The following is a 12,763-nucleotide window of genomic DNA, read 5'->3' as shown; positions in this document are numbered from 1 at the left end:
CCTCCAGAGTACCTTTGGCTGTTAACTGCAGTTTGCTGCCCCGCCCCTGCCAAGTGATTTGAAGCAAGGATACAGGAGCCGAGCCTCTAACATGCTCTAACTTTGCAAGGATGTTCAATTTTGGCCCTCCTGCAGATGTTGGCCTACAGTTCCTATAATCCCTGGCTATTGGCTGCTGTGGCTGGGAATTATGGGAGTTGTAGTCCAAAAACAGCTGGAGGGTCAAAGTTGAGTAGCCCTGGTTTACAGCCACATTTCAGTTTTTGCTTCAATCAGCTGCTGATGAGAGAGAGAGAGAGAGAGAGAGAGGAACGAGAATGAATACACCCCAAGGGCAGCAGTGCTTGTGAATCACAGAACTCATCACTGGGGAGAAGAGCTTTCCTGCCATAAATTAAGGAGAGCCTCTGCCAGGCAATACTGAGCTAGTCTCATGGACCAAGGGTCCAATTCAGCAGGAGGCAGCTTCAACAGCCAAGACAGCCCTTGCAAGCATTCAGTCGGATCCAACCAAGACACCAGACAGCAGAAGTGGCACTTTCAGAATGCTTCAGTAGTTAAGGAGAATGCAGAAGAGAGACAACTATACAGTAGTTCAATTTTTTTTTATTTGGTGGAATTTTTATGCCATTTCATTTCAGGAAGACAAATTAAGTGAAGCTACAGAAAGAGTTAATGAACACATTGGAATTACTCATCTGGCAAGAAGGGAAAGCAAGATGAGCTTGGGGGGCTGAGCCATGGCCAACTCCCAGCCCCCTTTGGCTGCATCACTTGCCCCCACCTCACTGCATCAGGCAGCAACATCATCAGCAATAGGAGGGGGGCCAAGGAGGGAGGGTTGCAGGGAAAGCTGCAGCATTTCTCAATACAGAAAACATCTTGTAAAAAACAATCCAAAACAAACAAAAAAGGAAGAAAGTGAGCACTTCATGCAGAGAGGCATTCCTATGATGACTTGTCGCATTCCTTCTCCTGTTCAATGGCTGAAAGAGAAAGGGGAATTGGTTAAGGGACAGCACCCTTGTGAAAAGCAGCTTCCACATTGACTTGCCTACCAGAATGGAGACCACCTTGGACCACTGAAGCCCTTGGCTGTAGTGAGGTCCAGTTTCCTAAAAGTACCGTATCCGGGACCAGGAAGGGAGACTTTTTTCCTTGGGCAACCCTGGGTGAGATCCTGCAGTCAAAATCTGTTAGGGGCACCACGCTCTCAAGAGCAGAAGTGGGAGAAGTTATTATAAGAGTTTTAAATTGTTTTAATTATGTTAAAACATAATTAAAACAATCAGCACCTCCTGCTAACTTGGCAAAGAGGCACCCTTTTAACATGGTGATTCTCTTGATTTAGCAGGGGGAGAGTAACTGGCCCTATCCACCCCCAGCACAGTACTTCCAGTGACTGGTGCTAGTGCCTATCTTATGTTTATTTTTAGATTGGGAGCCCTTTAGGGACAGGGATCCATCTTATTTATTATTTCTCTGTGGAAACTGCTTTGGAAACTTTTGTTGAAAAGAATATATAAATATTTGTTGTTAATGTTTTAATGGTGTTCTATGGTGAACTGCTGAGGGACTTTTTGTATCAGGCAGTATATAAACATACTACATAATAAAGAAGTAATTTTATCCAAAGCTTCAACTGCAGGTGAAGAAGCTCACCCCCTCCCCTGACAAGTTCTGCTACCAGCCCCTTTTACAAGTGCTTGTTTACAGCTGCCTCAGGATGGACAGGTGGATGTTCCTTCCAGACTCGGAAAAGTTGCCACCTTTGCCAAACAGACCGAGGAGCAGCTAGAGCATTGTGGCCACCTTAAGGGAAGGGCTGTGCGCATGCACACACTCCTAACAAGAGCAAGCACTGGTTGCCCTTATGAACCCTGGTGCAGCTGCTGTACTGCCGGATGCCAGCGAACTAGGGGCCAAGAGCATCTGTGCCAACTAGCAAATAGATTCCAAGACTTCCTTCCAACGGGGCTTCAAAAAGTCCAAACATGCTCAACTTCCCCTTGAATGCTGGATTCCTTCGAGATGAGGTCAACCGCAGCTAAGCACCTTCCCTGTTACTTGACACTCCTACAACCAAAACTAGGGAGGAGAGCCGGATCTTCCAGTAGCATGCAGATTATCCCCTTTACTAAATGCGTTATGCCCTGATTTGCATTTGGATGGGGTACTACATGTGAGCACTGTTTGCTGTAAGATCTCCCCCTTACAGGAAGGCACCATGGAGCACCTACTTGCATACAGAAGGCCCCACATTTAGTCACTGGCAACATCTCCAGGTAGGGCTGGGAAAGACCTCCGCCTGAAACCTTTGCAAGCTGCTGCCAATTAGCATAGACAATACTGAGCAGAACGGACCAACACAGCTCCCCACGTTCCTAACTGACAGCACAGGGGAAAATTTCATTTTAACTGGCGTGCTGAATGGGGATGAAAACCAAGGAGGGGCAGCCCACAGAACAAAGCCTTCTGTCCTTCCCACTCCCTCCAGCACTGCTTTTGTAAGATGCCTCTTTGGCAATACCGCATCCTACAGCTAGTAGGATGTAGCCCAGGCAAGATTCAAAGAAGAGAACAAATTACAGGCAGAAAAGATGCCGGCTTCCCAAGTTACCACCAGTGCGGGGAACATTGCCAGCCATTTCCACACAGGAGCAGCTTGTCCTAACAAGGGGGGGGGGGGGCAGCAGAGGAGACAACCGTTTCTCCTTCCCAGAGCTCCATTTGCTCTGCTCTAAAATGCTTGCAGGCTGGCCATTTATCACTGAGCCACACAGCTCTACCTGACGAGTGACCAGATTGCAGGCAGCATGGGGCAGGAGAGAGGACAGCAAACGTCGAGCTGGCAGGAAGAGCCAGGTCTTCTAGCCCGCGCGCCACGGCCTTGCACGCCCATACTCACTCTCCTTGGAAGGAAGCGTGTTCTTCTCTTCCGTGTTTGTTTTCTTCAGCTTCTTCTTATCAAACTTCTCGACTTCAGAGAGGTCTGGTTTGTCACACATCTTGGCCACGCGAAGACAAGCGGACACCACAGGGACTGCCAGGAAGCACCGAGGCGGGAGTCAGCGGGGGCTTGCAGGAACAGGCCCCGGGGGTGGGGCGGGGCACAGCCGGGGTAGGCTCAAGGGGACACAACGGCAGGCAGGCAGGGTCGACGGGAGCCCCGCAAGCGAGGCAGCAGCAGAGGGCAGCAGCGCCTCCCGCACATGGGCTTGAGAGTTCTCAAGCCCAGGCCAGGAAGTGCGTGGCTGCGACGGGGGGGGAGGCCGAGCTCCACTCCACAAAAGGCACGCCACTTTGTCCGCGAAAGCACGCCCCGCGCCGCGCCGAATGCCACCGAGACAAGCCGTTGCCTGCCTGCGGGCCGGCCACGCCGTCACCGAAGGCGGATCTGCGCGCCTCAGCACCCGGGCTCTCCCCGCACCTCCCGACAGCAGCCCAGCTAGAAACCCTGCCCACTCCCATGGCCTTCTGTGAGCCGTCGAGGAGGCAGAGGTGGCCAAAAGGAAGCCCGCCTCTCTCCCCAGCGGAGCCGCCCCCCCGCCCCAGCACTAGGCCCTTGAAGACAAAGGAGAAGGAAGGGTGGGTCACGCGAGACAAGGAGCCCACAGATGGGACGCACACCCTAGCAAGGCCCGCCACATGCATGCATGCATACATGCAAGCTGCACGCGTTCCGCCCATGCACCCCCGCCCGCACAGAGAGGACCGACCCCTCCTTGTTGCTGCCCGCGGGGGGGGGGTAGAAGGGGTGCCGCCCACTTCCCCCTCTCTACCTTGCAAGCTCTCGGTGACTGGACTTCTCTGGCAGCGCGCGCTCTCTGCAGCCAGCGTGTCTTGGGCGGCCTTTTATAGCCCACGTCCCGGCCGCGCGGCAAGCCGGGAAATGTAGTCCCCCTGCTCGGTTGGGCTGTGGCGGCTGCTTCGGAGGAAACTACACGCCCCAGGAGGCGAGCCCGTCCTGGCTCCCCAGCAGCTGCAGGGCAATCCGCGTGGCTTTTCCGAGGTGTGAGAAGGGGCGGTTCCCGTGTTCCCGGGAGATCGTCTCTTGCTCCCAGACCAGTCCCTCCGCGAGAGAGTACCAGGGCTTCGTGCCTGCCTGGTCCAAGGCGCTCTCCGGACCGGCGCCTTCGTATCCAGCCCAGGTAGAGAGAGAGATGAAGGTCTGCGGGGGGAAAGCAGGGCTTTTCCGGGTTTTTTCCTGGCCCCGGGGGGGGGGGGATGTTCACAAGCCACCACCATAACCACCCCCCTTTCCCCCCCAGGCCTTCACATCTCTAAGCCGGGGCACCTGCCCTTGCACAAATCCTGCCTGCCTTGCGGGCTGCAGCAGCCCAGAACGACCGCCGGGGACCGTCGGAACTTGACCTGCAGGGAGTTTTCCCGCCCCGTGGCGGTCCAGTCGGACCCACGCGGGGTGATCAGTGGCTTAGACGCCTCTGGGCTTTCGCCTGGGGTGCTTGCTCGGAACTGCAACCCCTCCTTGGGAAAGCCGTGGGGTTTGCTTCTTAGATCTCAGCTGCTGCTGGTGCGCCAAACGTTTTGCGGGGATAATCTTCTCCGCCCTCCTTACCACAGCCTTATAAGGTAGGCCAGTGTCGAGTATGTGCTTGTTGCGGTTTGGGCGTAGACCAAATGCTCCATCGTTTGGCTTTTGTTGTTTTAATCTCTCAGATCTGTAGACTGCCCCAGACTTGCCTTTCTTGGCGGTTTACGACAAACCTAAAACAAATTAGCAAGGAGAACCAGGGGCGGAGGCAGCGTTGTGTGTATAGGAGGAGTGTTCAAAGAACCCGGGTCCCGGGCTGCTGTTCAGGGGCTGGCCTCGCGCCCAGCCACACCCCCGGCTGCCTCTGAGGTCAGATGCAAGGGGCGTGGCCATGCTAGCAAAGCGTTCGTAAGTAAACTTTGCAGAAGCAGAGAGCCACTTTGCCCGGCCAGGCTGGAACCCCCAGGGCTCAGAAAGGGAGCCGGCTGGGAAGAATTCTCTCTGCTTTTTGCACTCAGGGAGAGGCGCTCCTGGACACTTTCCAGTTTGCATGCTACCACTGTGTAAGCACAGGACAAGGTGCCCAGGGGCGGAGCCACCATTGAGTGGATGGGTGCAAAGAACCTAGGCTGCCACCTCACAGGGGCCGCACCTTGTGCTCCAGACACGCCCCCCCCCCAGTCTGTCAAATGCAGAGATGTGATTTAGCTCCCAATTGGGGCCTCCTGGGCCATTTGGGAGCTAAATCGGCCAGTGCTGCATTCAGCCTTTAAAAGGCTTTAACGTTTAAAGGTTTGGGCCAGGATACCTGAGGGACTGCCTGCTTGCTTGACGAGGTCATCTGAGGCGGCTCTGCTCAGGGTGCCCACAATGAGGGAGGCTCGGTTGCCGTGCATGCAGGACAGGGCCTTCTCTGTTAAGATGTACCTGGAAGTAGGCACTGCGACTGTGTGCAACATGCACATGTGTCCAACATGCACAGTCACAGTTCCTACTTCCGGGTACATCTGGTAAACGTCGGCATGGGGCAGCAGGGCGATATGCTGCTGCCCCGACGGGCTTTTAAGGACGTGCGCGCCGGTGGAGGAAATGCGGCGGGGGGTGGGGGGAGAAGTGCACCCACCCCTGCCCTTAAAGCCACCCCCCGGCCATCGAATCTCCGAGCCGGTTCGTGCACATCCCTGGCCACCAGCAACTGCAGACGAGCGTCTCCTGGTGATCTCAGTAGGCTCATGGTGAAGAAGAGGATCTCTTCAATACCCAGGGCCTAAGCTGTTTAGCACTTTGCCATCCAACCACAGCAAAGTGGGTCCACAGTGCCTACGGATGGGAGCAGGGGACCAAGAGCAGCTTATGCAGGGGTGCCAGCGCTGCCCGCACCCTTTCCCGGTCTGGAGGTTCCCTCCTGGGCCTCTGGGTCGTGTGAGACTCCGGACTGGGAAAAACAGGTGCGTGGTCTCCTCTTTTCACATCTGGATGCCAGAAGCCATGATGCCCTGCCTCTGCAGTCTTCCATGCCCACGCTTTGAGCTCCACCTGGTGGCGGATCATGAGAGTTGCCAAACTGTGGCTGTACCTTCATAAATGTGAATTAGAGACGGGGAGTGGGTGTAATATATATATATTTACCAGTAGGTGAAGCCCCTCCGTTTGCATCATCTTGCATATATTACACTTCTAGAAAAAGTCAAGGAATTAAATAGATGCAATGGGATTTTTAATGAATCTGCTTGCAGAAGGGAAGTAAAAGAACAGTTTGAAATGGGTAGGATTCCAATGTCAAACAGTTATTATGGCCTCGGGAGGGCATCGGTAGCCTGTGTTCAGGCTGCCCACCCCCACAATGGCACCCCTTCTTGAGCCTGCAGGGTGCCCCTTCTCTCCTCACCAAGTGAGGAGGGGAGGGGGCGCCAGTTGAGCAGGGCAACCTACCACAGGCTGCTCCATCAGGGAGGCTGTTGCTGCTGCTGTCACTGCCCACACAGCGGGGAGTAAAGGGGTGCCAGGAGGCGGCCACCATCAGGTGCCCATCCTGGTGAGTGTGGCAGCCCTGGCAGAAGCTGTGCGCGGGGTTCTTGGAGCCTGTGTACACCATTACAGCTCCGCCCTGATGGCAAATTTAAATCATAGAAAAGTTGACTCTGAGAAAGGTTTGCTTTGGGCGCGATGCCATTTTTTTAAAAAAAATTATTGATCCGATTATTGAGTGTTAAAAATCTGTTGAGAACAATAATAGTTAAAATGATTGTATTCAGAATTCCTTCTAAAACCACATTCGGAGCATAAAAAATAACACTCAGCTAATTTCAGTGGCAGGATTGTTCATGCAAAATTTGGTGTCTGTAGTGGTGCAGCAGGGAAATGCTTGGCTAACAAGCAGAAGGTTGCCGGTTTGAATCTCTGCTGGGAAACACCTATATTGGGCAGCAGCGAGCTAGGAAGATGCTGAAAGGCATCATCTCATACTGCATGGGAGGAGGCAATGGTAAACCCCTCCTGTATTCTACCAAAAGAAAACCACAGGGCTCTGTGGGCGCCAGGAGTCAAAATCAACTCGACGGCACACTTCACTATAATAGATTTTTATAATATATAATAGATATATAATAGATTGTTAATTACCCTAAACCAGCTTACTATTTAATGAGTTTAACTACTCTGTCCCAGAGAAGAGTCTTCTCCCTCACATGATTTAATGTACTTCCATCTGCTGTACTGGAGGCCAGGTACCATAAAATTCCTATTATCAGCCGCCCGGCTCTGTCCCTGCGGCCAGGGTGTTGGGACTGTGACTCACGTTCTTTTATACTGTTTATTTTATATATTCACATTTCTCTTATCTCCCCCCCCCCGTTATCAAACATCCCTGTTAGAACAGATGATGGATATACATCCTTTTTACTAGCTGGTCACTGTGCATCTGCCACACTGTGTCTGGCCAAATTTTGTGCGGCCACATGCAAGATCAGGTCTGAGCTGGTTTGAGTTATTGGTATTATGAAAACCTTGACACTATGTCTTTTTTGCACTATCTGTATTATCTTTAGTGTGTTCTGTATTGTTTTTGTGTTGTTGGGTCAATGGCCGTAATAAAGCATACTACAAAAAGGTTTTTACCATTTATAACTTAACAGAACCACCACCAGTCATAGATATCTGCAGTTAATTCCTTCAAGTAACCACGATCACAATTTGTTCACCATCATACATTGGTTGAATTCATCATCAGTTTAGCAGTGAGCATTTCTGTCCTGTGCATCTTCCCAGAACTCAGGGCAGAGACCCCCATCATTTTATCCCCCCCTAGCCCTGTGAGGTAGGTTAGCCTGAGAAATAGTGACTGGCCCCAGTCACATAGTAAGAGCGATTTGCACCTGCTTCTCCTAGTCCAGCACTCAGACTAAAGTTCAGCAGGAATTGCTCCTGAGTGGGAATCCTGAGGATGGTGCCTCGTTTCTGGGAGAGGGCAGGCGGGTCTGGCAGACTCTGCTGCCTCAGCTGCCCTCCACAAAGTCCCATGGCAACCTTTTTCACATCTTGTTTCTGCACTGCCTCACCCCGTCCTCTGCTGATGTACCTAACAAATTGGTGGCTAAAAGTCTAGATCGTTTTTGTGAGACTTTCTGTCTTTCCCTCCCTGCATTCGCTATTGCTGCTGCTGCGGCTGCCTCCATTATATTTTCCTTTTCCTTTTGCTCCAGTGACGACGAGGAGGGCAGCGTCCTCGGTGGGAGCCCTCTCCAGCGCAGGGAGCAAGGATCTCTACCCAGCCCTGGAGGCATCAGGCAGGGTGGAAGACAGGCCTTGCAGAGGGCATGCGCCGGATCTCCTAGCCTCTGCGCTGCTGCAGGAAATCATGTATGGCTGTGGTGAGGCCCCAAGTGAGGCAGGACCTGAGAATAAGGAGGGACCCGCCCCTATACAGCTGGGTGACTTTCTTCCCATGGCTCCTCCAGACAGCCGCCACGGAGGCCTGGAAGCTGAGGGTCTCCTGCGGCCCCACCTGCACTTGCATGTTGGCGATGAGGACACTGAGTGGGTAGAGTAAGAGGGAAATGGCCGTGCCATTGACACTGCCGGAGACCAGGGCAGGCAGCCAGTGGGGTAAGTTCCCCTGGGAGAGGCGATCGCGGAGGGGATCCTTAAAGGAGAAATACAGGGAGCTTCCTAGGCCATTGCGGATCAGGACCAGGCCGAGGCCCCGGTAGTAACCCAGTGTGAGCCTTTCCGGCACGGCATAAGAGTTGAATTCCTTCAGGATGCTGCGGGTCGTCTGGAACCTGGAGACCTTGCGCCCGTCCTGCAAGATGTTCTGGACTCTCTCAAAGGGGCCGAGAGCCAAGGCTTCCAAAAAGCCAGACAGGAGCCCTGCCGTGGCCCGCTCTCCCAGGGAGTAAGGCCCAGGAGGCTGGCTGGCGAGGGTGCAGAGGAAGCTCTCGTAAGTGCCAAACATCAAAGTTCCCTGCAGCGTCTTGGAGAGAAGGGGCGGGAAGACGCCACGGTAGAAGTGGTGGAGGCCTTCCTGGCGCAGCTGGTGCACGGCCTCCACCACGGAGAAGGCATGCAGCTGCTGGCGGAAGATGGTCTTGTAGATGGGGAAGGTCACCAGCGTGGAGAGGAAGCTGGATGCGGCCCCCACGTTGTAGCTTCTGGGGTTCAGCTTGCGCTGGCACTTCTCCTCCTCCTCCTCCGCCATCTTCTCGGCGGCCCTGCTTCTTCTCCCTTTTCCAGAAGCAAAGGGTTAGGCAACTCTGTTTATTGACCCAGACATTGCGGTTTAATTCTGCCCTTCCTCCAACACCGGGGTCCCCAGCCTTGTAGTCCAACAATATCCAAGGACCCTTGCTCCGACACATTCAGGGCAGATCGATTTCTCCGCTCATGTCCTGTCCTCGCGCTAACCCTGGGAGGTAGGCTGGCACGGAGTGTGCCATTGGCCTAACCCTCACCTTTCACGGCTGGGTATGGGTCTGAACCCAGGCATGGGATGAGCGGAGTGAAGCCCTGAGCTACCCAGACAGCAGACTGAGATGGCTGCATACTGAGATTAGAACAGTGTGTGTCCATTTGGAGGGACTTTGCTTCCCTGCTTCCCTATGAATAGAAAAAGATGCTTGTAAGCAGAGAACAGCCTAAGCCAGGGATGGGGAACCTTGGCACTCCTGCAGATGTTGGCCTACAATTCCCATAATCCCTAGCTATTGGCCTCTGTGGCTGGGGATTATGGGAGTTGTAGTCCAAAAACAGCTGGAGTGCCAAGGTTCCCCATCCCTGGATCCACCCCCCCCCCCCGCCTCAGGTTGTTTTGGTTTCCAGGCTGTAGCGGCTCATCCTAACAAGCGTGTGCGTTTGTGTGTGTGTGTGTGGCAAACAAGGTGCAGCTGCCTCTAGTTCAGGCTTCCCCAAACTGTGGCCCTCCAGATGTTGCTGAACTACAACTTCCAGCATACCCAGCCATAAAAAAATGTGTCTAGGGATGCTGGGAGTTGTAGTTCAGCAACATCTGGAGGGCCGCAGTTTGGGGAAGCCTGCTCTAGTTGCTAGCAGCCTGATTGTGCCCCTTTCTCCCCACCCCCGCATTAACAAAAGCTGTGCTGCCTGCAAACTGGCCCTTCATCAGGTAGAGCTGTGCAATCTTAGCTCTACCTGATGAACGGCCAGTGTGCAGGCAGTGTGACTCTCAGTTGGGCTGCCTGGAACTGTGCCGTGTTTGCCCCCCGCCCCGCTCATTAGGACAAGCCAGTGCTGTTTGCAGGGAATATTTGATGCAAGGGAGTGTGCAAAAAGGACACCTGCCACACCTTTGCTCTGTAGGCCTAGCATGAGCCACGTATAGCAGAATGGGGGGATCAATCTCAGTCTGTATCACTTTGACCTGAAGGGAGGGATCACTTTTAAAAACAAGTTTTTCAGTGTTAGAAAAAATCCTTGCAAGTCGACAAGTCGCTCAGCAGAAAACAGGCTGGGCTAGATCCATTCTCCCTGGGGTGCCAGGCTGTTACAGAGGGACATATATGGGGGGGGGAGTGTTGCAAAATAGCACCCTCCTGCCCCAAAGTTTGAAGTGGCACAGTTCCTTGTGGAGCAGGTGGAATACGAACGGAGACATGAGATGTTGGAGCTGGCTGGGCTGAGAAACGCCTTGTGGCCGCACACAGGAGGCAGCACGTGGTCCAGACACACAGCATCCTTCCTGGCACAGCCTCCCTCCACTCCCCATCATGTTGAGGGTGGGGTGGGGTGGGGAGTCTAAACCCCTGCTAACTGAGCAAAGAGACACCTTTGCGTTAGTCTCTTACATTTAGCAGGGGGAGAGCAACTGGCTCTATCCGACCCCAGCACAGCCTCCAGAGGTGATCTTTCTCACAGACCTTAGGGATCTGGTATGTGGCCTCCTGTCTGGGGGGGGGGGGGCCTAGAGGCCCGCTGCCGCCACCCCCTGCCCACTCAGCCCCCCAAGCCCCCCCCCGCAGACTGGAGATCAAGGTAGCCGAGGCTGCGACTCCATCCCAGGAGGGGCTCCCCACCCTCCATCCCTTCACTGTGAAAAGCCCACCTTGCCTGCAAGCCTCTCGCTTACCTCACATGGCCTTGCCCAGCCCCGCCGCCTGCTCTGTGCGCTGCACCAGCAAGGGAGACCCCGCCCTGTCAGGCTTCCGCGGCGGAGGATGCCTTCGCCTCTACGCCTCCCTTCCTCCGCACAAAGGGCCTTCCGTGGGGGCGCAGGGAGGGCCTCTTCCTGGACGCTGCCGGGAGCTCGCGTCCGCTGCGGCTTGGTGCGCTGCTCCCAGCCCCAGAGGAGCGATGTTCGGCACCCCTTGGGAAGGCTTCTCCCGAGAGGAGTCCACGGATGCTGAGCAGCAGCTGTGGGCGCGTGTCCAGGACAGGCACCCCCCCCCCCCCCGAGGGACTGACCAACCCACCCTGCCCGGCCGGACAAAGCGCCGGAGCAACACGCCGGGAAGTCGTTGGTCGAATGGAACGACTCGGCAAGGAAGCCCGCAAGGCGCCAGCCCCACCACGAGGAGGCAGCCTCCCTCTTGGGGACCAGACGCGCGCCGAGTGATGAGGACTAGCAGCCGCTCAAATAACGTAGGAGCAGCCCGCTGACAAACCAGCGTTTGGAACACAACCCCTCCGTGAGCTGGAGGCTTCCTGGAGATTTGTATGGATTTGATTTCTACTATATACCGCCCTCCTTCCAAAAATGGCCCCTCATGGGTTGGAGACAGCAGGCGGGTCTTTGAGCTAGCCCGGGAATTAAATGCTGAGAGCGGAAACTGGGGCGCCAGGAGTCCCACGCCAGAAGGAAGGACGCGCCCGGAAAAGCGCGTGGCTTTTCCGACTGACCGGCGGCGGCAGATTAACGCGGTTGCCAGTTCAGGTATCTGCGATGAGCGTGTGAAGTAGGAACAAGAACCCGATAATATGATGCAAGTAATTAATAAAACTGTACACCATTCAATTAAAAACAACAACACCTGTATCCTAACTCACAATATATCCATAACTTTCTCAACCACTTAGAGTGGACATTTTTTATGCGTTCTCACATATTTTTATTTATTTATTTTTACATTTCTGTACCACCTTTCGTTAAAAACAACCCCAAGGCGGTTTACAAAAGTTAAAACATACAATAAAAAAAGCAGTAAAAACATTCCTTTACAGCGAGTTATTAAAACTCACCCAGTTTTGTTGCATGGATATATTGTATTGATTTGGAGAAACCATATTTAATTTAGGATAGCTTTTTATTCAACAATAGAGTTCTATTAAATTAAATATCAGGCGTGACCCGTAGGCATGTTTCTGAGCCCCACTCATGGGGTGCCACTTCTTTGGACCCACCACCTGCGTGTGCTCTGCCAATTCCATCTACCGTGGCCATTGCTCCAGCTTTGCTTCCAGCTCCTGGTTTTAACCTATCTCTTGACCCAACCCACACACCACGCTTGGCTACCTTAGAGCCGGCCTCCCCAGGATTTCCCCGAGCCAGCCACTTTCCTGTACCCCTGGCCAGCCAGAGGAATGCTTGCTATCCTCTTGCTTGGCCCCTGGGAAGAAAGACCCCTGCATTCCCCATCCTGCAAGGGTGGCAGATACCCTGGTGGGATTGGAAGAGGGTATACTGACAATATCTCCCTCTCCTCCTTCCTAAACCTGAACTTTGCACTCCGGTCCGCCCCCCGCCCCCCAGCAAGCCTCAAGCTGACTGAATTGCAATTTTGACCTTTAAGCTAAAAACACCTCTTCAGGAGTCTTTAA

General features: G+C 53.9%; 2 protein-coding genes across 2 annotated transcripts; both read right to left on the bottom strand.

Moving 5' to 3' along the window:
* Positions 1 to 590: 590 nt before the first annotated feature.
* On the bottom strand, positions 591 to 3,940 carry LOC128335466 (thymosin beta-15A homolog). The gene is made up of 3 exons (XM_053273777.1): positions 3,783 to 3,940; positions 2,909 to 3,043; positions 591 to 986 (listed from the first exon to the last, which is right to left on the bottom strand). The coding sequence occupies exons 2-3, from the start codon at positions 3,006 to 3,008 to the stop codon at positions 949 to 951; spliced, it is 138 nt and encodes a 45-aa protein (XP_053129752.1). The 5' UTR covers positions 3,009 to 3,043; positions 3,783 to 3,940; the 3' UTR covers positions 591 to 948.
* A 3,668-nt stretch (positions 3,941 to 7,608) lies between these two features.
* SLC25A53 (solute carrier family 25 member 53) lies at positions 7,609 to 11,540 on the bottom strand. The gene is made up of 2 exons (XM_053273776.1): positions 11,076 to 11,540; positions 7,609 to 9,217 (listed from the first exon to the last, which is right to left on the bottom strand). Exon 2 carries the CDS (start codon positions 9,189 to 9,191, stop codon positions 8,325 to 8,327), a length of 867 nt encoding a protein of 288 aa, XP_053129751.1. The 5' UTR covers positions 9,192 to 9,217; positions 11,076 to 11,540; the 3' UTR covers positions 7,609 to 8,324.
* Positions 11,541 to 12,763: the final 1,223 nt, after the last annotated feature.

This window comes from Hemicordylus capensis, chromosome 11 (assembly GCF_027244095.1).
Source record: "Hemicordylus capensis ecotype Gifberg chromosome 11, rHemCap1.1.pri, whole genome shotgun sequence".
Lineage (NCBI taxonomy): Eukaryota > Metazoa > Chordata > Lepidosauria > Squamata > Cordylidae > Hemicordylus > Hemicordylus capensis.
The sequence above is the reverse complement of the archived record's forward strand: the minus strand, read 5'-3'. Positions and strand labels throughout refer to the sequence as shown.